Here is a 25,769-nt window from a genome sequence, read left to right on the forward strand (position 1 = left end):
TTGTTTTGTCCCTCACCAAAAAACCATGTTTATTGGCTCTTATTTTTTGCAAAGGACACTGTTACTTTAAAAATGTATCTAGACATAACACAGCAATGGCCTTTTCCTTCACTACTCAAAGATTCAGAAGACTGGAGCTCAGCCTCGGCTAGCTGATGTCCGGTCGTTTTAGAATCGATCCCTTCCTCAACCATGGATAAGTCGCGAGGGAAAAGAAGTCCTGGCTCTTCCTCTTCGGTCGCTTAGATCTCCATATCCTACACCACGTGACTTTCTTGCAGGACTTTGCGAAAGAGGCAGTTTACGTTCCACCTCTGCCTACCTGCGGAAGCGCATCACATCCGCCGGAAGACAGCTTGTGGAACGGGCTTAGTCTTGTGGATGGAGAGGTTCACACTGAACATTTATAACCAGTGTACTCGTGTGTATATAGGCTATTCATGTCCAATTTAGATTTCATGCAACAGAATTAATTAAATTAGTTCCATCTTCTTAATAACCCTGTATTTATATCAAGTCATCAGAATCGTCAACACAACCACAATGAGCTGGAACACCATCATCATCGCTTCATCTACCCATGAAGAACATCTTATTACCATTAATCATCCCCAACATTCGTTTGAACTTTATTAATAACATTTTAAAATAAATTCATTAAATTCACGGAAAGCAAACACTGAAAACTCTGCAAAGGCAAAAACATAGGGAACATCAACACAAAGGGAAACACAAGTAAACAAGTTCAGAATATTTGTTTTTTATTTCAACAGTGTTTTAATATTGTCACTGACTCGCAGTGTCTTATGGAGCAACACATTACGAGCACATAACTCAACAACACTATATTACATGTTTCGTAATAGATATGTTCATGTGATGCACACTCGTTCTCCTTGTATGACTGACTTTGTAATACGTTTCCTGTGGAAAGTGCTTAACTTCATAAAATAATTTACATTATGGGTAGACCCTCTTTGAGTGATTGCTTTGAAAATAACGCCGTATCAGTAGAGAAAAGTGGAGCAACAAGTGGCTGCACTGTATGTATGAGACACTTAAGATCTGGGCATAAATGTCCAGCGAAGTCCACAAAAGCCTAAAAAAAAATCTGTTAACAGTTTATATGAATACCTCTGTTGTGTAGAATTTCTTTGAATGTCTTTGGCATAGAACGCACACCACCTTGCGTCATATCTGGCTAAGTATTTTTGAAGAAGGACTTCGTTCGGTGGTTCGTTGCTACTTGTGTGGTGGTTGGTTAGATCCATTTGGAGTTCATTCAAATTTTGACCGACGAGGAAGAAGTGTGTAAGCTATGGATGCTAAGCTAGATGAGCAGCTGTGCGAATAATCTTCCGCAAGTGTGAGGTCACGAAGAATTTTGCGAATTCCTTGTCATATATCTTTATGTACCGCAGACAATTCATATTCCTGTTTGTGAAGACCACATATCACCTATTATACAGGAAAAGTGTGATAGAACGTAATACACATTATCATTTTTTGAACGTAGAAGATCGCTTTTATCACACGAGATGTAGACGCAATTTCTTTAAGACAGAACAATGACTTTTCCTTGAATGACATTCGAAAGTTATTGAAAATACCACTACTGTTATTTACGCTTGTTAACGTTTGCGCTGTAAAATTTTTCACCTGTATCTTGGAAATGTACTGAAATTCATAGGTAAGGTGATAGGAATCCGCTTTGCGATGTAAACACTTCTCCCATCCTTGCAGCATATAGAGGCATGTGAGCCACTGTTGATACTTACTCCACAACAGAGGATTCTGTGTATTTTGCTCCTGAATTTGAGTACATTCCTCGAACAGTTTTGCAAAATCTTTTAGCGCGTGCATTAACAAGCGGTCAACCAGTGTCATGATATTACCTCACGAATGCCTCTTAAAAGGGTAAAAAGGTTGTTGGAATATCAAGGTTCATACGAAATTAAGTAGTTGGCCACCTATCATTTGCCAAAACCCTCGTTTGTATATCAGGAAATTACAGTGTATTATGTCTTTTAGATGCGGCTTATAAATCTGGAAAATAACCTCTAATGTGCGATGTTCATGGTACTTGCATCAGATTTTTCACATCGATAGTATATTCAATGTACGGCCCTTCGTTTGCCGGTGGATCACGTAGTGCAAAACCCACAAAATTTCTTCGAGGCGTCTTCTCGACATCGTCAGGTGATGGATGGTGGTTACTCCAGCATCGAGTAATTGCCGATGCCCACACTTCTTAGGGGGTCTCATCCAAGGGTCGAGGGTGCACGACCAAATGCACCAGACAGGTGACGCTAAGGAGTTCAGAGCCTTCTACTCAGTTCCCGATAGGAGGCTCTGGACACGCTATCATCAACTGTCTGGGATCAACGCAGTCATGCAAGCACGAGTTTCACAAAAAGACCGTCAAAGTGCAGAGAACAGCAGATACTACTTGCCAGAAGTAGCAGCAGACAATGTAGAGCAGTTGCATATGCTGCACAGACCGCTGGCATAGCCCGAACACCCACCATGTGTACCTTACTTACAGGACTGCCAAGGTACCCAAAAGAGGTAAATACAACAGATGGTTTGATTAGAGTTCATACGGCGTCGGCAGATTCCACGTGCCGCAATACTGTTTTCGTCCACAACTCGGCACTCACGTCACACGTGGGACAACCGACAGACAGCTAGTCCTGGCACTATGACGTACGCCGCTGCGGTTTGTCCAGCCGTGGTGACCAGGGAGGCAAGACGAGACGCATGTCGGAGTGGACGCCGTGGCGTCACGTTGTGGGTGGGGGCCGCACCAGAGCGGTCCCCCGATGATTACCGCCTCTGCCGGGGGCCGGGGGCGGCGTCAGAAATGCGTCGCGTCCACAGGGCCGTGGGGGCGGCGGGGGCGGCGGCGGGAGGCGACGGCCGTTTGGTGGCGGACTCCGGGTAGGCAGCGCCCAGCGTCGGAACCGACAGCTTACCCCCGGCGGTCACACCCTGCCACAAACAGCCACTGGTTTATTCACCGACGCTACTACAGACTACAGTTTGCCGTTACAGTAAGTCATGGCGGCATAAAAACACAGGGTTATTCGTAAGTTTCTCCTACTTAGTCAATAGGAAAGTACAAAAAAATATTCCTCTGGGGTTTCGGAAGAGGACTACAAGGTGACGTAGTTGCAGTGGAAGGCAACTGTGTCAGAACATGTAGACAAGTCATCCTGTCTACGCTGCCGCATTATATTGCTGTCACCGCTGCTTAGATCCATATCAGTGACTACAATGGACTGTGTGCACGTACTGGCCTTTGGCGCATTAAAGACCGTGGCCGTACTGAGAATCTTTAATTCGAGTTACAAACTTGAAGAGACGCCCTATCCACTGACAAGTATCTATTTTGTATATGCCTTGTAGATTTCAGGCAATCGTCATCTGAAAGCCCTTACGAATAACCACGTACTTAAACTTTAAAACTAGAAAAATTCTAACAAACCTTTCAGTTATGTGGCGGCTCACAGCTTGTGCATATTATAACATCTCGTGATCACCAGAATAAGTAGCTGCTTGGCAACCCAACAAACAACGTAATGCCTGATTTGAAAGGCTATTCGTCAAAATCGAGAACTATAATTGTAAAATGCAAGTGCAAATGCCACAAAAAGTCAACTTCTCGGCATATTTAATACGGTATGGCCCAAATTCCGCCACCTTAACACGTTAGAACCTCTATAATTCCTGAATTAATGCGCTACTTAAAGGCAAATTACAAACGAATTGCTGTAAGATACTGAAGCCAGTATTTGACATAAATATTAACAATAAAAAGCAGTATTACAAAAACAAGTGTTCGTTACATCGTCCCCCACAAAAATTCTCTCTAGTACAACTAGTTTAAACCTATTTTTGCTGTCTAACACTGCCACGCAGTTTCACTACTACGAAACGCTCTAATGTCATGAATGAAAAATCGTTTCAAGTTTTTTTTCAGCCTTGCAAAGATGTGTACGATAAGAGTTTGTATCTCCGTGTAGATAAACAGCATGTTTCGTGATAACAAACTAAACATTTCATGCTACTAATTCATTTCTCTCCCCCTGCGTTTTTCTATATCAAAAAAGTAAAGTGATCCTTAAAGATAGCAAATAAAATCAGTGTTTAATAACATTTCTAAATTTCAATGGAACGAAAATAGAAATGCCCAGGGGATGAAAGCACGAACATCACCAGATTTATTATATTGGCCGCTAGAGCAATATAGGCCACACTCTTGGCTATAGCGATTACATACCAGAAATTAGAAAATACGACTGAAATACAAACCAGTATTTGAACACAAATCAGTGCTCAGTGCAGGAACTGCAGGCTGCTAATTTTACTAATTCACCTCAGCATGAAAAAAAAAATGAATTCCTTCATACACGCAAACTACACGTGCTCCACACAACAAACCCTCTCAACGATACAATCGACAGGGTCACGCAAGTATACGCAGATTTTATTACTAACTGCGGAGACCGAAAATTCCTAGAGGGACGAAGTTAGGAGCGGGGAAGGTATTTGGGCCACTTATCTTACTATAATATCAATAATAAAAATAAATCTCTAGTATTCTTTCACAATCATATCCGCTTACACAAAATTTCTAGTTGATGTGATGAATTCCAGCTTGCTCTAAATGTAGAAAACTGTAAGTTGACGAAGATGAGTAGGAAAAACAATACTGTAATGCTCGAATACAGTATTGGTAGCGTGTTGCTTCATTCCGTCTCGTCGACTAAATGGCTCTGAGCACTATGGAACTTAACTTCTACTGTCATCAGTCCCTAGAACTTAGAACTACTTAAACCTAACTAACCTAAGGACATTACACACATCCATGCCCGAGGCAGGATTCGAACCCGCGACCGTAGCGGTCGCCCGGTTCCAGACTGTAGCGTCTAGAACCTCTCGGCCACTCGGGCCGGCGATTAAATATCTAGGTATAACGCTGTAAAGCAGTTTGAAATAGAGCGAGCACGCAACGGCGTTAGTGCGAGTCGAATTTGGTTTACTGGGAGAATTTTAGGAAACTCTAGCTCGTCTATAAAGCAGATCACATATAAAACACTGTGCGCCCCATTCTTGAGTACTGCTCGAGTATTTGGACCCCCCCCCCCCCCCCCCCCCCAACAGGTCGGATTGAAGGACGAGATCGACGCAATTCAGAGGCGGGCTGTTAGGTTTCTTATCGGCAGTTCCAACGAACACGCGAGTATTACAGAAATATTTCGGGAAATCAAGCGGGAATTCTTGGAGAGAAGGCGACGTTCTTGAAGCGAAACACCACTGAGAAAATCTAGAGACCAGTCATTTGAATCTGACTGCAGATCGAGTCTACTGCCATCAACATACATTTCGCGTAAGGACTGTTGGAGCACTATGGATAGAATGACTCGTACGACAACCGTTTTTCCCTCGCTCTGTTTACACGGGGACAGGAAAGGAAATGACTATTAATGGTACAAAGTACCCTCTACTATTCACCATACGGTGCTTGCAGAGTACACATGTACGAGCACGTGTAGAAGACTTAATGCATTGTAACAGAATGTGATGTTAACCAGAAGCACCCTGCTCCACGTTCTGAGTCATCGTAGTTGCAATGTTTGTGAAATAAGCACCTCAGCTATGACAGAGAAAGTATGGCTAAATAGGGCAGAAAGAAGGCAGAGTGTTAAATCTCCCTGGTATTGTCTGCGAAAGGCAACGTCCCAAATTTACGGGGGTCGTTCAATAAGTAATGCCCCACATTTTTTTCTCACAATATATTTATTATTAAGAGTCAGAATATGGGGACAATAGACATCAGCATGTCTTATCAGTGTCCTATTTTTCTACGTAGTCTCCATCACGTTCTATGGCCGTACGCCAATGTTGTGGGTGAGCATGTTGGTTTAAATGGCTCTGAGCACTATGCGGCTTAACTTCTAAGGTCATCAGTCCCCTAGTACTTACAAGGAAACCTCCCCATCGCACCCCCCTCAGATTTAGTTATAAGTTGGCGCAGTGGATAGGCCTTGAAAAACTGAACACAGATCAATCGAGTAAACAGGAAGAAGTTGTGTGGAACTATGAAAAAAATAAGTAAAATATACAAACTGAGTAGTCTATGCGATTGATATGCAACATCAAGGACAGTGAGATTTACGGAGCGCCGTGGTCCCGTGGCTAGCGAGAACAGCTACGGAACGAGAGGTCCTAGGTTCAAGGCTTCCCTCCAGTAAAAAGTTTAACTTTTTATTTTCAGTTTGTGTGACAAACTCTTATGTTTTCATCACTTTTTTGGGAGTGATTATCACATCCACGAGAAAACCTAAATCGGGCAAGGTAGAAGAATCTTTTTACCCATTCGTCAAGTGTACAGGTTAGGTGGGTCGACAACATATTCCGGTCATGTGACGCACATGTCGTCACCAGTGTCGTATAGAATATATGAGACGTGTTTTCCTGTTGAGGAATCGGTTGACCTATGACATTGTGATCAAATGTTTTCGGTTCCCATTGGAGAGGCACGTCCTTTCGTCTACTAATCGCACGGTTTTGCGGTGCGGTCGCAAAACACAGACGCTAAACTTATTACAGTGAACAGAGACGTGAATGAATGAATGAACGAACAGACAGATCATAACTTTGCGAAAATAAAGAAAGTAAAATTTTCGGTTGAGGGAAGACTTGAACCATGGACCTCTCATTTCGCAGCTCCTCACGCTAACCACGGGACCACGGCGCCCCTAGGCCCAGATTTTCCTTGATGTTGCCTATCTTGTGCATGGAGTACTCAGTTTGTATATTTTGCTTATTTTTTTTATAGTTCCACACAACTTCTTCCTGTTTTCTCGATTGATCTGTGCTCAGTTTTTCAGGGCCTATCCACTGTGCCAATTTATAACTAAATCTGAGGGGGGTGCGATGGGGAGGTTCCCTTGTTAGAACTACTTAAACCTACCTAACCTAAGGACATCACATACATCCATGCCCGAGGCAGGATTCGAACCTGCGACGCAGCGGTCGCTCGGTTCCAGACTGTAGCGCCTAGAACCGCTCGGCCACCACGGCCGGCGGGTGAGCATGTATTCCGTGCTGGTAAATGCTCTTCTCCTGTAGGCGTAGCCATGTTTTCATTGCATGACTGACACTCTCGTCATCTTCAAAGTGTGTTCCCCGTGGAGAATCTCTAAGCGACCCAAAGAGATGGAAGTCCGAGGGTGCCAGGTCTGGACTGTAGGGTCGATGAGGCAATGATGTCCAAACCAATTTGGCGATGTGTTACCGGATTCTCGGACTTGTGTGTGGGAGTGCATTATCGTGTTGGAGCAAGATTTCTGCTGGATTCCTGTCCGATCGAACACGTCGAAAACGGTTCTTGAGTTTATTCAGAGTATTCAAGTATGCCTCTGAATTGCTGGTTGGCCCTCTTAGCACCACATCCATGAGAATGACACCATCACAATCCCAGAAGACTGTCACCATGACTTTTCCGGCAGAGGGGGTTGTCTTGAATTTTTCCTTTTGTGGTGAATGAGGATGATGTCACTCCATGGGCTTTTTGTTTCCGGCGCAAAGTGGTGCACCCTGCTTTCGTCCCCCGTAACGATCCGTGACGAAAAGACCTCTCTGTCGGTCTCAAAACGCACCAACAATTCAGAGAAAACGACCTTTCTTTGAATCTTGTGGTCCGCTGTGAACATTCGTGGAACCCATCGTTTGCAACTCGTTCCAATAGTGACCGACAACTGTCTAGTTGTGATGCGCCGGTCTGCACGAATAATGGCGTCTGCACGATTCAGGATGTCTGGAGCAGTGGCTGTGACAGGACGTCCCGAGTGTGGCTGATCATGGAGCTCTGTTTCTGCATTTCCTGAGGCTGTAACTTTCTTTACCCATCGCCCAACTGTTTTCCTATCAACTGCAGCATCTCAATACGTTGCATACAAGCATTTATGGTGTTCACCACGGTGTCCTTTTCTGCACATAAGAATTCAATAACAGCACGCTGCTTGTAACGTGAGTCGTATGTTGACGCCATTTTGACGCTGTACTACGGCTCTGCCATCTCCTAGAACAATTCGAAACTTCACCGGCGCACAGAACAAACATCAGATGTGAAGCACCAAAACAGACGTTTGTCTGTGTATATCAATTGCTCTTTAAAAAAATGTGGGGCATTACTTACTGAACTACCCTCGTAAGACCCTGTCCCGCGTAGTTTTAATTGGCCAGGAAGTTTCAAAACAGCGGCCACTCCGCTGCAGAGTGTAAAATTTATTGTAAAATGAAGTGCTCTGTTTGATAGTAGTGGTATCGAAAATGAGTCTCAACATGAAACAGTGTGTTATTATTATAAGGGGCAGTCAAACAAAACTGATAGAAAAAAGGAAGTAAACTATTCATTATTTCGAAAGTAATCACCATAACTGTCAATACGATTATGTCACTGTGAGAGAAGGCGGTCAATGGTTGTATGTGAAAATGTTTGTGGCTGCCTATGGACCCATCACTGTACCCAAGCGGGTACCTCTTCGTCCGAAGCAAATCGACGACCGCGAATGTCTTTCACAGCAGAACGTGGAGACTTTGAAAAAATTGAAACGTGCCATCAAGTTCAAAGGCCCCGAAATGTTGACAAACGGCATCATTCTGCTGTGAGTTTATTTCACCCTCCCACCCCCCCCTGCCCCACCCAACATGTTGGCACAGTTGTTTCAACTAAGCTGCAGACGTTTCACTGGGAAGCCCTTGCACGTCCTCCATACCTTACCGATCTCTCCCCGGGCGGTTCCCATATTTTTGGAGCCCTGAAGAATAGAGATTCGTTGCTGTCAATTTGCTTCGGACGAAGAAATACTTTGACGGGTACAATCGTGGCTCCGTAGGCAACTGCACACAATTTTCCTTGAAGGCATTAACCGTCTTGTCTCACAGTGGGATAAATTTATTTAGAATTATGGCGACTATTTTTGAAATAATAAACAGTTTACTTGCATTTTTCCACCAGTCTCGTTTTCATTTGACTTATAACATTAGGCAACGTTAAGAGGATGTGATTACACGCGAGCTATTATCTATTCTTCTCACACTGGCTTGGTTTTATGGACCTCATGACTATCTGTCTGACGGAACTGGTGGTCATTAAACAGATTTTATTCGACAGCAGCGTATGAAAAATGTCGTGACGTTTTTCCAACAGAAACATTTTATTGATATTAACTCAATTACTACGCCTTTCTTTCCAAGACTGTACATGTACTACCCTATTAGCAAGCAGCAAGTGAAGTCCTGTACAGAAGCAGCACTGCCCAGGGATTGCTGCCGTGCCTACACGAGTCCCAGGCAAAGAGGAAATGTATGGCAGCGATAACTGAGAGGAACCGCGGAGCTGTTGCAGTTCACCTACTCAGAAAAGTCTTCGTTTCACTGCGCATAATGGCCCCTCTCTTTGCAGTGTGTGAGAATTGTGTCTTAGTGTTACTTGAGTCTAATGGATGTGCGTAGAGCGTGGTGACACGTATCTACCATATGAGACACAGGAAATGATGAACTCGATGGCATCATACAATCAACTCTTCTCGATTAGTACCAAGAGGACCGTCGAGCATAGTGAATCCATCTGTCTAACGGATCACCATCAGCAGCGTAACATGCCTTCAACCCAGGAGACACCTTGGAGGAGTGGGTAATTTAACCTAGTACTCTGACGCAAAGTCTGTTGATCAGCAACTTTAAACCGTTACCTGTCCCCCCCCCTACCCCCGTAGTAGACAAACACTAACATTGAAACTTTCTGGCATAAGTATGATTCGAACCGCGTACCTCCAAATCAAGCGCCAGTGTCCAGGTGTGCTTCAGCGAACTAGATATCAGAGGCAAGTGAATTTGCTGTCTATATTACCTGGTAAGGACTCCAGAACACGGCTACGAATGAAAGCCTTAACGGCTTCTGGAGCGGAGATGAATGACTTTGTTTTGGTAGATGTGGCAGGTGAGGTGGTCCCGTGCTCAGGACGTAGTGTGGATTCACGTTGGACAGTAACAGTCTCGTCCGACCAGAATGCTTTCTGGAACATCACCGCCTTGTGGTGACTCTGAGACTAGTGTTTAACGTCCCGTCGACAGTGCGATCATTAGATAAAAATTCACAGGAACAGTCACAACCGCAAGAAACTTCTTTATTATGTGGTTGTCGGTTTAGGCCTGTTTCAGACCATTTTCAGACCTACCACCATGATGGTAGGTAACTGCTCAGTTAGCGTACTTGGCCTGCACCGTTTACCGCAATCGTCTACCATTATGGTGGTAGATCCGAAGATGGTCTAAAACAGACCGAAACCGATAACCTCATAAAAAAGAAGTTTCTTGCGATTGTGATGGTTCCTGTGCATTTATAAGTAATAAAAAAAACGATGTTCTGCAAACGAAATGTTCTCAAAAATTACGACCATTAGAGATGGAGGCCTGATCGGACAGAGTTTGGAGAAGATATTGACATCTGCTAAAAGAATAGTAAGTAACTTTCTGTGAGACTTTGCATAAATTTATAGTCAAAGTCTAAAGATTTTTAAAATCCCTAATTTTGTAGGCCTCTCTAGGTTTCTTTGTAAGCACTGGCAAAGCGAAATGAAATTGTGTTTGCAACTGACGACTGATTTTATGCTGAAAAATGTACCAAAGTTGCTTAAAAACAGCAGTTATGAATAAGATAATAGATTTTGCGCACATTCTAAAGAAAGGACGGAAGGGAGGACAGAAGAACAGGGTTTAAAGTCCAATCGGCGATGAGGTCATTAGAGACGTAGCATAAATTCCGGTTAGAAAAGTATGAGAAAGGAAATCCGCCGCGCCCTTTCAGGGAAACCGTCTTGATATTCCTCAAGCAAAGCTCCGCGCTCGGCCCTCGAAGGGCCAGTCGCGACCGGCCGACAGCCGTGTCATCATCTGCCAAAGGCCATGTTGGATGCGGTATGGAAGGGCCTGGGAGACATCACACCGCTTTCCCGGCCGTTGTCGACTTTGCAGACCTCGGAGTCACTACTCATCAAGATTTGCCCATCATGCCCAATGCTGGAGAGCACTGGCAATAGTGACGACTTAGGGGGAAAATAAGCTGAAGATATGAATAGAAGTCTGTGGTGGAGAGGGCACTGGACTCGTGTAGCGCGTGCAGTGATATCAGCCATAGTGCTGCGGTGGTGTAATGGTCAACATTCTTGCCCACTAAGCAAGGAGACCCAGGTTCAAGTCCCGGCTGTTGAAGAAATTTTCATTCATTTATTCAGCTCACACCATTATCGTAGATTAAGAAGAGACCTAAATGTCTTAAGGAAAATTTAATTATAAGATCTATACGATCAAATAGTTTCTCAGTTGTTATCAAAAGGTTAATTACACCCAGTTCCAATCCTCCTATCGAGAAAAATTCGTTGGCAGTATTGGAAATCGAACCCAGCTGCTCTTCCTCCGCATACCATCCAGACACGCTGACCACTGAGCTACAGAAGCGGAACATCTGGGCAGTCAACGTAAACGACTTTCAGCAACCACGCAAAACCTAGAGCTGGGTGGCCAGATGTGTGTTAGAAAAGCTTTAAGTATACTGTAGTATCGCTGCATATCCTAAGCGGATATCGACAGTCACCTCTATAACGAGTGCAAAACGCCATTAGTAGAGACTCGTGGATTGACTTCCATGGTAGGTGCTAGGACTTATTTTAAAAACATCAGAAATTTGATACATCGATATTTAATAAATATCATTATCGATCCACCATATCTCGAAAAAAAAAAAAAAAAAAAGTGCTAGCCCAGCCCGACAGCGCGTAACTTTGGTGATCGGACGGGAACCGGTCTTACCATTGCGGCAAAGTCGTTGAAATGTGGCATACATGAAGAAACATATGGACGGTCTTTCTCGACGATTTGGTGCCGTTATCAAGCCTACAGGAGCACTTGGATGGGTGACCATCCGGTCTGCAGAGCACTATTGGCAAGTGGGGTGCACACAGACCTTGTGAGGCAAACTGAGGGGCTACTTGATCGAGAAGTAGCGGATCCGGTCTCCTAAACTGACTTACGGCCGGAAGAGCGGTGTGCTGACCACATGCCCATCCATACACGCATCCAGTGACGTCTGTGAGCTGAGGATCACATGGCAGCCTGTAGGTACCATTGGGCCTACATGATGTGTTTGGGAGGAGGTTAGTTTAGTTTTATCAAGCCTACAGGAGCTGTTGCACGGTATTACCGTGATACTTTCTGGGGTATATACACTCATGAATTCGTCAGAAATTTGACATTGACCTTGCCAAACACAAAGACTCCTTGATTCTACCACATCAAGTCGTTCCCTGCAGTACCCACGGTGGCTGCCTCGGTGGACATTCTGAACACTAACTGAGACTCCGAGGGAGTTGACCTGATTGCACCTCGTTGTACACCATCCACAGAACCTGAATGGACTCTTATCTTCGGCACACCGAATGATTAGTTGCTCGTGCAATTGGCTTGTGAAGACACTTTGGTTTGCTGCCCCAGTGTAAGAGCCGTCCCTGGCAGACAGCGGACGTACGCACCTTGTCCAGGGAGAGCGACCTGTTGCGCTCGACCACTCTGGCCTTGGCCAGCTGGACAGCTCGTGCCATTGGCCGTTGACTTCTGAAGACACTTTGGTTTGGTGCCCCAGTGTAAGAGCCCTCCCCTGCAGACAGCGTTCGTACCCACCTTGTCCAGGGAGAGCGACCTGTTGCGCTCAGCTACTCTGGCCTTGGCCAGCCGGACGGCGCAGAAGAGGAGCGCGGCCACGCCCACCGCGAGCACCGCCCACGCCACGCCCCCCATCGACGCCCGCGCCACGTACAGCGCGCGCACCTGCGATAGCTGCTTCTCTTCCAGCTCCACGCCCTGAAAACACACCCACATTGCATAAGCAACATCAACTATATTCTCAGTATTTACACTACCTGATCAAAAGTGTCCGAGTGGTTCTAGGCACTTCAGTCGGGAACCGCGCTGCTGCTACGGTCGCAAGTTCGAATCCTGCCTCGGGCATGGATGTGTGCCCATAGGTTAGTTAGGTTTAAGTAGTTCTAAGTCTGGGAGACTGATAACCTCAGATATTAAGTCCCATAGTGCTTAGAGCCACTTGACCCAATTTTTGTAACCACTTGACGTCATGAGAGGCGTCCCACCAGTTTTAAAGAAGTCGGGGAGTGTTGTGTTGTCAGTAGAGATGCAGTAACAATAAAAGTGATCCCTCAGGAGAGCTAAGTGACTACGAATGTGGACTAATCACTGGCTTTCATCTGCGTAACGAGTACGTCAGTCACTTTTGAGCCCTCCTGGAGCTGCCCAAGTCGACTGTTGGTGATGTGACTGTGAAGTGGAATCATGAACGAACAACCAGATTTAAACCGAGACAAGGCAGACCTCATATGTTGACGGACAGAGACCGTCAAGCACTTTAGTGGGTGGTTGCAAACAGTCGCATGGAATCAGTGGAGAGAACTGTTCGTGAGTTCCAATGTGCTATCAACAGTGTAGCTAGCCACATTGACTTTGTGTTGGAAGTGAACCAGCTCCTCAAAAGGTACATACTTCTGAAGTCCAGTGCTAAACGACGCTTCTTCTGGTGTAAAGAGCAACGTTACTGTATGCTGGATGATTGCAAATGTGTGATTTGGAGCGATGACTCACGCTATGCCCTGTGGCGATCACATGAAAGGCTTTACGTTCGGCAACTGTCTGGAGAACTTGAGCTGTCAACACATACAGCACCAACAGTGAAGTGCGGGGAGGTGGTATTATAGTAATAGCATGTTTTTCGTGGTTAGGGTTGATCTTCCAGTGCGTTTAAGAAGAGTTCGGAGACGATGACTTCTTGTATCAGCATGACAATCCACTTTCTCATCAAGCTGCATTTGTGATCCAACGGTTTGTGGACATTAAATTACCAGAAATGTACTGATTTGCCCAGAGTCCCAACCCAAATCCAATGGAACACCTTTAGCATTAGTTATAATCTCGACTGCACTTCAGACCCCAGGACCCAGCATCACTACTGTCTCTTGTTTCAGCTCCATAAAATGCTTCTTACTATTAATTTTTATCTGTCATTTTGTTATTTTTCTCTCTAAATTTTCATTCTTCATTGTTAATGAATACACATCCTGCCAGTCCAAAAATATACGAGGACTGCATTCATAAAAAAAAACAGAGAAGTTAAGATGGTGACTTTAATGCTTTCACATGTTCTACATAGTCTCCACCACTTGAGTACAACCCACAGAATGTTCATATAACCATGTGAAGCAATCATAGAAGTTCCTCACTTGTATGTGTTTTCCGACCCACACGTCAAATTGGCTTGAATGTTATGTCGCTAAAGCATTGAACCTTCGTGTGAATTTCCGCACTTTGTCGCTTTGTGGCTGGTTTTAATTGATAACAATAAGACTCATATCTCATGATGACTCTTTACAGAAAGGAATTTGTCCACGTTTTGCATTTAAATGAAGTTGTGGCAAGCGTCCAAGTGTAGATGTTTTTGTTTGGCAACCAAAGTGTGCGGGACAATTCTCTGAAGGGACGGGGCGACTGAGGTTACAGACCTCCTCGACCCAGAGCAGCGGGAACAGGCCCTCGCTGACGTTCCGGAGCGCCGGCACCTGCGCCACCCTCGCCGCCTTCATGTTGAACTGCAGCCGCTTCGCCCCCACCAGCGGCGTGCCAGTCTCCTGAAACACCAAACAACACACGGAATGCATTCTGCGGTTTCACTTTCAGTAGCTGTATATTTATTATCTTGAAATAAAACCGAATTGTAAGTTCCATTTAGGGATGAATATCTTACACACACTGAAGACCCATGGAAACTGATACACCAGCCTAAAATCGTGTACGGCCCCCGCGAGCACGCAGAAGTGCCGCAACACATCATGGTATGGACTTGATTAATGTCTGAAGTAGTGCTGAAGCGAACTGACACAATGAATCCTGCAGGGCTGTCCATAAATACCTAAGAGTACGAGAGGGTGGAATCTCTTCTGAACAGCACGTCGCAAGACATACCAGATATGCTGAATAATGTTCATGTCTGGGGAGTGTGGTGGTCAGCAGAACTGTTTATATTCATAAGTACTCTCAGCTTATTACAAAGTATCGTTTTGCAAAAATTCAGTGCCAGACTGTGTAAATTTTACTGCCTAAAATACCTGTTTCACATGTGATGAAACAAGCCAAATAAATTATACTCATTTGAAACTTAATTTAGTTTTGATTACTATCATCAACGTATTTTTGAAGTTTATTGAGCTCAGTGTTGAAGAATTTGCCTTGAAAAGTAAAAATATAAAGTATTCCAAGTGAAGTTAAGAATTAATTTTGTTTGAATTAGTCTTTGCTACTGAAGTAACCTAGAAGTTTGACTAGTTACACCATACTAGTTTATGGGTCCCCATTATATTCTTCAAATACACTACTGGCCATTAAAATTGCTACACCACGAAGATGATGTGCTACAGATGCGAAATTTAACCGACAGGTAGAAGATGCTGTGATATGCAAATTATTATCTTTTCAGAGCATTCACACAAGGTTGGCGCCGGTGGCGACACTTACAACATCCTGACATGAGGAAAGTTTACAACCGATTTCTCATACACAAACAGCAGTTGACCGGCGTTGCCTGGTGAAACGTTGTTGTGATGCCTCGTGTAAGGAGGAGAAATGTGTACCATCACGTTTCCGACTATGATCAAGGTCGGATTGTAGCCTATCGCGATTGCGGTTTATCGTATCGCGTCATTGCTGCTCGCGTTGTCGGGATCCAATGACTGTTAGTAGAATATGGAATCGGTGGGTTCAGGAGGGTAATACGGAACGCCGTGCTGGATCCCAACGGCCTCGTATCACTAACAGTCATGATGACAAGCATCTTATCCGCATAGCTGTAACGGATCGTGCAGCCACGTCTCGATCCCTGAGTCAACAGATGGTGACGTTTGCAAGACGACAACCATCTGCACGAACTGTTAGACGACGTTTGCAGCAGCATGAACTATCAGCTCGGAGACCATGGCTGCGGTTACCCTTGACGATGCATCACAGACAGGAGCGCCTGCGATGGTGTACTCAACGGCGAACCTGGGTGCACGAATGGCAAAGCGTGGTTTTTTTTTCGGATGAATCCAGGTTCTGTTTACAGAATCATGTTGGTTGCATCCGTGTTTGGTGACATCTCGGTGAACGCACATTGGAAGCGTGTATTCGTCATCGTCATACTGGCGTATCACCCGGCGTGATGGCATGGAGTGCCATTGGTTACACGTCTCGGTCACCTCTTGTTCGCATTGAAGGCATTTTGAACAGTGAACGTTACATTTCAGATATGTTACGACACGTGGCTCTACCCTTCATTCGATCCTTGCGAAACCGTACATGTCAGAAGGATAATGCACGACCGCATGCTGCAGGTCCTGTACGGGCCTTTCTGGATACAGAAAGTGTTCGAATACTGCCCTGGCCAGCACATTCTTTAGATCTCTCACCAATTAAAACGTCTGTTCAATGGTGACAAAGCAACTGGCTCGTCACAATACGCCAGTCACTACTCTTGATGAACTATGGTATCGTGTTGAAGCTGCAAGGGCAGCTGTACCTGTACACGGCATCCAAGCTCTGTTTGACTCAATGCCCAGGCGTATCAAGGCCGTTGTTACGGGCAGAGGCGGTTGTTCTGGGTACTGATTTCTCAGGATCTATGCACCCAAATTGCGTGAAAATGTAATCTCATGGTAGTTCTAGTATAATATATTTGTCCAATGAATACCCGTTTATCATCTGCATTTCTTCTTGGTGTAGCACTTTTAATGGCCAGTAGTGTACTTTATCACTTATCTACAACAAACATCCAGCAAGAAGCCAAATACCGAATGTATTACAGACCACCGAGAATGTTTCAAAACACAAGAAACAGAACACTTGTGGCAAACAGACAAACGGGGATTAATTTTGTCGCAGAGATGGACTCTATACTCTGAGAAGATAGAAGGCTAGCGCCGTACGAGAGCCGCCACAACTGATCCCTGTGGGGCACTGACCGGCTCTATGACGACGAAGGTCTCGTGCAGCTCCTTGCTGGGACTCAGGCCCTCGGCGTACTGCAGGTACTCTGGCGAAGCCTGGTAGAAGTGCGGAAACGATACAGCGATGGGCGCTCCTGCAACAAAACACAACATAATACAGCACGGGTGTTAACTGCAGCTCTCGTCACACGGTCATGATTGAGCGAGTTTGTCCGCAAAATGAGGGTGCCGGTGTTGTTGAAGTACCACTGTTGCACAAGCAAGTCACCAGACACTCAAACTTAGAAGGGAGCGTTTTACCAACCGAGCGGTGCAGTCCAGGCCAATGACCGGTTCGTAGCTTCCATTTGCCACCCCCCCCCCCCTTCGCCCAAGCGGTCCAGGTAGTGATCGACGACCACCGTGTGGCTTCCACTTGCCATTTCTCCTCCTCCTCCCCCCCCCCCCCCGCTCTCTCTAATAAAGTTACTTTATATTAGATACACCGGTTGTTCGTTAGGCCGGTTGTGACAAGGTAACCCAGAATTTGGATAACAGTGGCTACCACATCCTTCTACAACAATCATCAGGCATCAGACAAAGCCTCCATTTGTTAATGAAGAGAACTAGAGGCCTTCTTCTGCAGGTTCTTGTCCAAACATTTGGTTCAGTATTTAGATCATGTCCGACCAACAAAGGCTGACTGCTCAAAAGTGCTTTGCACCAACACGTTATCTACAATCTTGCGCGGACTAAGATTATAGGCGTGAAATAATAGGAAAAAATAGTAGAAAAAATTACGAAATTAAAACGAAACAGTAAGATAAGGCGTGAAAGGAAAATAAAGCTCCACTGTTCTGAGCTCAGACGGCTCGATCGCGACCGGCCGACCGCCGTGTCATCCTAAGGCAATAGCGTCACGTGGATGAGGTTTTGTGAGGCTTGGCGTCAGTACACCAGTGTCCCAAGAGTACGCAGCTTTCCATATCCTTGGACCATTACTTATGGTTCAAGTATGTCCTTATTGTCATCACAAGGCTGACAAAACACCATTCCACTCTTTCAACCAACGAAAGTCCGCAGCTCGTGGTCTAGTGGCTAGCATTGCTGCCTCTGGATGACGGGGTCTCAGGTTCGATTTCTGGCCAGGTTGAGGATTTTTTTCTGCCTGGGGACTAGGTGTTTGTGTTATCATAATCATCATAACTCGTGACTGTGGTTGGACTGGACTGTGTAAAAATTGGGACTTTTTATGGTCACTGATGACCCCACAGTGGAGCGCCCCATAAACCAAACATCACCACCACCAAGGAAAAATCCCTGGCAGTACTGGGAATTGAATCTTGGTCTTCCATGTGACAGTCAGCTATGCTGACCACTCAGCTGTGGAGGCGGACGAATAAAAGTCGGTCTATATGAAAAGGCACATCAGTACTGATGAGCCACATGTTTACATATCTGTAAAAACAAAACCCTCTGCAGGGTGTAACTGAATACTGTGTCGCTCCACCTGATGTGGTGTAACATGCTTGGAAGCCCCTTGGCTCCCTGTCTACAAGGAGATCGAGCCGTTGATGCTCAAGCTTGTCCCACTCTTGCATGGCATCAGTCCTGGGCTCATCCTGGTTTTGAAGGTGAGGGGGCTCCAATGACGATGTACTGCAATTTCAAACAGTCTGAAGTTTCTCCAATTGGGTTCATGTCAGCAGATGAAGTAGGCCATTCCATTCAGTTGGTTCCTGCCTCCTAAGGAAGGTTTCCAAGAGGTAGATACTGCGCGCTCGTACAGTATCGCCTTGAAAGAGTAACCCTATCGCCGAAATATTGACTGTAGAGTTGGGCCATAAGTTGGAGGTGCTGCTTTTCGTCCAGTCTATGCCATTGTCGGTTGAGCTAACAAACTTTCACATTTGGCTTTCACCCCACCCCATCCTCACATCCTACTTTCACCTCAGGCCACTTGTCTAAGGCTGTGGAGCTTGAAGATTTGGGTTTCGACACCCATATGGACACTGAAGAGGCGAAGAAACCGATACACCTGTCTAATATAGTGTAGGACCCCTACGAACACGCAGAAGCCCCATAACACGACGTGGCATGGACTCGAATAATGTCTGAAGCAGTTCTGGAGGGGACGGGCACCATAAATCCTGCAGAGCTCTCCATAAATCGGTAAGAGTACGAACGGGTGGAGATCTCTTCTGAACAGCACGTTGCAAAGCATCCCAGATATGCTCAATAATGTTCATGTCTGGGGAGTTTGGTGGCCAGCGGAAGTGTTTAAACTCAGAAGAGTGTTCCTGGAGCCACTCTGTAGCAATTCTGTACGTGTGGCGTGTCGCATTTTTCTACTGGAATTGCCGAAGTCCGTCGTAATGCACAATGGACATAAATAGATGCAGGCGATCAGACAGGATGGTTACGTACGTGTCACCTGTTACAGTAGTACCTAGACGTATCAGGGGTCCCATATCACTCCAACTGCACACGCCCCACACCATAACAGAGCGTCCACAAGATTGAACAGTCCCCTGCTGACATTCTGGGTACGTGTTTTCATGAGGTTGCCTCCATACCCATACACGTCCGTCCACTCGATACAATTTGAAACGAGACTCGTCCGGCCAGGCAACATGTTTCCAGCTATCGACAGTCCAATGTCGGTGTTAACGGGCCCAGGCGACGCGTAAAACTTTGTGTCGTCTAGGGTACACGAGTGGGCCTTCGGCTCCGAAGGCCTATATCAATGATGTTTCGCTGAATGCTTCACACGCTAACACTTATTGATGAGCCAGCATTGAAATCTGCAACAATTTGCAGAAGGGTTGCACTTGTGTCACTTTGAACGATTCTCTTCAGTCGTCGTTCGTCCTGTTCTTGCAGTATCTTTTCCCGACCGCTGCGATGTTTGAGATTTGATGTTTTACCGGATTCATGATATTCTCGGTACACTCATGAAATGTTCGACGGGAAAATCTCCACTTCATCGCTACCTCGGAGATGCTGTGTCCCATAATAGTTCGTGCGTCAATTATAACACCACGTTCAAACTCACTTAAATCTTGGTAACCTGCCATTGTAGTAGCCATAACCGATCTAACAACTGCGCCACACGCTTGCCGATCGCAGCGACGTATTACGCCTGTTTACACATCTCAGTATTTGAACACGCATGCCTTTACCAGTTTCTTTGACTCATCCTGACTCATCATTGTCCAGCACAGGTCGCTGAGGATAGAGAATTAACATACAGGGAAGGTATTGATCTTTCACTGTAAGGGTCGTTAAGTTTTTCAAAATTCCAACCATAATGGGGTGAAATGGTTGACGATATGTTTCTCGAACATATGTTGCTACTCAGGTAATTTTAAATCTGGACTTACAAAAATAGGTATTTAGTTTCTCAGCCAGAAATAAGAAATACATATTTCTGCATATTTTGGGAGTGAAATGAAGGGGAAACTTTTCTGAAAAATAAATCATTATTAAAGAAGTTTTAAAGTACTTTTGAAGCTACATGTACAGAGTGAATATAATCAAACTCTCAAAACGCAGTAGAAATAACACCACTGGTCAGAAAGACGTCAAATTGCAACGGAACATTATCGGAGAGGGGACAAAATGTATGGCAGAAGAAAAAAAAATAGTGTGAAAATTGATCCATGGATGGCGCTGTATGTGTCAGAATACGTAAATGACAACACCTGTCATGTGCAAGACCCATTGAAGTTGATGTAAACACCCCAGGTACAAGGCTTTTCCTCCTTTCAGGTCTGCGACGTTTGCCATGACTGTCTCAATGTAGGATCGAGCTCTGCTTGTAAAGCTGTATTACAAGAATGATGACTGTGGACGCGTCCCTCTGCAGACGTTTCGGACACTGAAGGGTTTGAAAAAAGGCGTTGGTCCGATTACTGCCGTAGGTCTGGAGAAAATGATTCGGAAATTCGAAAAGACGGGTTCCTTTCGTATGCAACCAGGTAGAGGGAGGAAACGAACTGACTCGATATCAGTGGAAGCCGTGGACACAGCAATGCAGGAGGAGACGAGTGGTGGTGTGCAAACGTATAGTACAAGGAGAATTGCCCAAACATTGGACATACCCGTTAGCACTGTGCGTAAAATCTTACGAAACATACTTCTTTGCCGGCTGGGGTGGTCGAGCTGTTCTAGGCGCTACAGTCTGGAACCTCGCGACCGCTACGGTCGCATGTTCGAATCCTGCCTTGGGCATGGATGTGTGTGATGTCCTTAGGTTAGTTAGGTTTAAGTAGTTCTAAGTTCTAGGGGACTGATGACCTCAGAAGTTAAGTCCCATAGTGCTCAGAGCCAGAGCCATACTTCTTTGTTATCCATTCAAAATTACCCATGTGCACGAGTTGCTTCCTGTTGACCTGCCAGCAAGAGATACCTTTGCTTTAGAGTTTCTTGCTCGTACGGAAAAGGACAATGATTGGCCGTGGAAGATTTTGTGGACAGACGAAGCCCACTTCCATTTGACAGCATATGGCAATACATAGAATTGTCGAATATGAGAAACGGAAAACAACACGCAAATCAACCAGTACCACTTCATCCGGAAAGGGCACTGTGTGATGCGGGTTTACGGCATCATTTATCATAGGGCCATATTTTTTCGAAGAGACAGGTGCTTCCGGTTCTGTTACCTGTACCGTCACTGGTAAGCGCTATGAGTGTCTTTTGCGCCACCGCGTCATTCCAGCTCTCCAACAGTGTGGATGTTTGGATGGGATCATTTTTACGCAAGACGGCACACCTCCGCACGTTGCAAATCCAGTTAAGCAGCTGCTGAAGCGCCTTTTCGGAAATGCTAGAATTATCAGCCGCTATTTCCCTACAGCCTGATCTTAATACGTGTGACTTCTGGCTGTGGGGCTATCTGAAAGATGTTGTGTTCAGTGTTCCGATTGCAAACTCATCTGCATTGAAGGCACGCATTGCCCAACATATTCTGAACGTGACCCCGGAAACACTTCGATCAGTTGTGGAACATGTTGCTGCTCGATTAAGCTTGTTGCAGGAAACGGTGGACAGCATATTGAACATGTTTTGCGCCAGTCAAAGAGAAATTAATAATCCAATTTGATTTTGTTGATGCTTTTTATGCTGTTTTTGCCGCAGGAGAATTAAAAACCGATGTCACTGATGCTCGCGATTTTTGGTCTTAGGACAACTAAAAACCCATGTGATTCACGCTTTTTATGCGATTTTTGGCGTTAGGAAAATAAAAATCTGTGTGAGTGATGCTTTTTATGCGGTTTTTAGCCTCAAGACAGTTAAAAATCGATTTTTCCCATCCGATGTCATATGACCTTGCCGTGGTGGATGAGCTTACGTAACTAACAGTATCACAACTGTACGCCAATGCACACTGAGTATTACAGCTTGTTTAATGTCAGACGTACACCTTACGCATTGCTGCATGATTCATTTGTCATTTGTAGTCGACAACTATTAAATTATGATGCTTACAGCGGCATCTATTGCTACATTTTGAAACTATTTTTTTTCTGCCATTGGTTTTCCCCATTGTCCGATAATATTCCGTTGCAATTTGACGTCATCCTCGCCAATGGTGTTATTTCTACAGTGGTTTAAAAGTTTAACTTTAATTATAATAACCCTGTATATACACTCCTGGAAATGGAAAAAAGAACACATTGACACCGGTGTGTCAGACCCACCATACTTGCTCCGGACACTGCGAGAGGGCTGTACAAGCAATGATCACATGCACGGCACAGCGGACACACCAGGAACCGCGGTGTTGGCCGTCGAATGGCGCTAGCTGCGCAGCATTTGTGCATCGCCGCCGTCAGTGTCAGCCAGTTTGCCGTGGCATACGGAGCTCCATCGCAGTCTTTAACACTGGTAGCATGCCGCGACAGCGTGGACGTGAACCGTATGTGCAGTTGACGGACTTTGAGCGAGGGCGTATAGTGGGCATGCGGGAGGCCGGGTGGACGTACCGCCGAATTGCTCAACACGTGGGGCGTGAGGTCTCCACAGTACATCGATGTTGTCGCCAGTGGTCGGCGGAAGGTGCACGTGCCCGTCGACCTGGGACCGGACCGCAGCGACGCACGGATGCACGCCAAGACCGTAGGATCCTACGCAGTGCCGTAGGGGACCGCACCGCCACTTCCCAGCAAATTAGGGACACTGTTGCTCCTGGGGTATCGGCGAGGACCATTCGCAACCGTCTCCATGAAGCTGGGCTACGGTCCCGCACACCGTTAGGCCGTCTTCCGCTCACGCCCCAACATCGTGCAGCCCGCCTCCAGTGGTGTCGTGACAAGCGTGAATGGAGGGACGAATGGAGACGTGTCGTCTTCAGCGATGAGAGTCGCTTCTGCCTTGGTGCCAATGATGGTCGTATGCGTGTTTGGCGCCGTGCAGGTGAGCGCCACAATCAGGACTGCATACGACCGAGGCACACAGGGCCAACACCCGGCATCATGGTGTGGGGAGCGATCTCCTACACTGGCCGCACACCACTGGTGATCGTCGAGGGGACACTGAATAGTGCACGGTACATCCAAACCGTCATCGAACCCATCGTTCTACCATTCCTAGACCGGCAAGGGAACTTGCTGTTCCAACAGGACAATGCACGTCCGCATGTATCCCGTGCCATCCAACGTGCTCTAGAAGATGTAAGTCAACTACCCTGGCCAGCAAGATCTCCGGATCTGTCCCCCATTGAGCATGTTTGGGACTGGATGAAGCGTCGTCTCACGCGGTCTGCACGTCCAGCACGAACGCTGGTCCAACTGAGGCGCCAGGTGGAAATGGCATGGCCAGCCGTTCCACAGGACTACATCCAGCATCTCTACGATCGTCTCCATGAGAGAATAGCAGCCTGCATTGCTGCGAAAGGTGGATATACACTGTACTAGTGCCGACATTGTGCATGCTCTGTTGCCTGTGTCTATGTGCTTGTGGTTCTGTCAGTGTGATCATGTGCTGTATCTGACCCCAGGAATGTGTCAATAAAGTTTCCCCTTCCTGGGACAATGAATTCACGGTGTTCTTACTTCAATTTCCTGGAGTGTATGTAAAGTAGTATTTGCCTTCTCGGTTACAAATGAAATAATATGCATTTTATTGTTTTTGGAAATTAAATCCCTAAAGGCGTGAAATAGGGTGTGAAAAGTTTTCTGAAAATATTTCAATGTGAAATCATTTTATAGCTAACTCCATGAGAATTGGTGTTTGGCTTCTCGGTTAGAAATGAAAAATACATGTTTCTCTGTTTTCGCAAATTCAACCCTCTAAGCAGGTGAAATATGGCCAGACTGAGGGTGTAGAACTTTCAGTGTAGGGACCGTTGAAGAACAGATTGCGCGAATATCCGCTATTAAGTTGCTGGAATAGGGTATGAAAGACAGTTTGAAAAATATTTTTTTCTATTAAGGCAATTTTAACCTAGAACGACGAACATTGTTATTTGGTTTCTCAGAAAGATAAAAAAAACTGGTTTCAGCATATTTGGATATTAAGCCACTAAAGGCGTAAAATATTGAGTGACAGTTTTTGAAAATAAATCATTATTAAGGAAGTAATGAAGTAATTTTAATGCTAAATTTATGGAAATTTGTTTTGGAATCTTTGTTGTAAACAAAAAATATGTGTTTCACTGTTTTTGGAAATACAGCCCCTCAGGGGGAAAAATAGGGGATGAAAATTCTTAACAAAACGTTTCATTGTATTAAAAAAGTTTTAATCTATGAAATTTTGTGTTTCACTTCTCGGTTAGATACAACTAAATATCTGTCGAGGATGAATTTTTCTATGGAAATACGATCACAAGAACGCAGAAGGCGTGATTAACAGAAACCTCCAACTCCAGATAGGAGAATCGTTTTTTGGACAGAAGTACATTCGGAAAAGACCGAACATACATGGCTTTAATTACCACGAAAAGTTTAGAAGGTATTGCAATTTGTGAATAACATAGAAATTCGATTAAAGAAAAACAAAAACAAAAAAACAGACCACGCACTTTATACGAGCAAAGCAGCAGGCGCTGAGATAGTCACGTGTAATAAAATGCATCCTTTTTTGAACAAATTTCGACACAGTGACTGTTGCACTCCACAGGTTGTCACACTGCCCATGTGGACACCTGTCTTTCTGCAAACGTGGACATTTCCTGACCGCAACCACGCCCCTTGCCGGTTCGATACCGCACCGCCGCTAGTCATAGGAGCAGCCCTGCGTGGCTTTGAGTGTGGTCCCTCTAAACTGCCCGCTTCCAAACTCTCATCACGACAGCTGGCACTGGCCAGATCGAGCAGCAGTATCGTGAGGGCGATAAAGTACAGCCTCCATCCGTCACCATCCTGCTGTTGTCGAATTCCGACACGAGCTCCTTTTCATACGAGGCATAACGTGGTCTTCTCACAAACAAATATCACTCAGATGCCATTCCTGAATGAGAAAACTGTTGCGTAATGTTTCCTGATGTATAGAAGGTATATGCATCAACGAAGTGTTGCATCGTCCCAATACGACGTGCAGTTGTGTCCCTCTACCAATCGGAAGGTCACTCCTAACGTTGTCTGTAAACATACATACAAGCACACAGTTAACATTGCAGATACCTGCGAGTATAACGATCTACCCGAATAGACAGTAGCATTTCAGTCCGAAAGCACC

At 45.4% G+C, this 25,769-nt stretch overlaps 1 protein-coding gene across 1 annotated transcript in view; it reads right to left on the reverse strand.

The window, feature by feature from the left end:
- Nucleotides 1–1,326: 1,326 nt before the first annotated feature.
- Nucleotides 1,327–25,769, reverse strand: part of LOC124787927 (sensory neuron membrane protein 1-like) — a 355,132-nt gene continuing 330,689 nt past the window's right edge. The window contains exons 7-10 of the mRNA XM_047254915.1: nucleotides 17,124–17,242; nucleotides 14,634–14,759; nucleotides 12,748–12,927; nucleotides 1,327–2,991 (exon numbers count right to left, since the gene is read on the reverse strand). Coding sequence (XP_047110871.1) covers nucleotides 2,827–2,991; nucleotides 12,748–12,927; nucleotides 14,634–14,759; nucleotides 17,124–17,242 — 590 coding nt within the window. The 3' untranslated portion in view covers nucleotides 1,327–2,826. The remainder of the gene's footprint in view (nucleotides 2,992–12,747; nucleotides 12,928–14,633; nucleotides 14,760–17,123; nucleotides 17,243–25,769) is intronic.

The sequence above is a fragment of the Schistocerca piceifrons genome, chromosome 3 (assembly GCF_021461385.2).
Source record: "Schistocerca piceifrons isolate TAMUIC-IGC-003096 chromosome 3, iqSchPice1.1, whole genome shotgun sequence".
NCBI lineage: Eukaryota > Metazoa > Arthropoda > Insecta > Orthoptera > Acrididae > Schistocerca > Schistocerca piceifrons.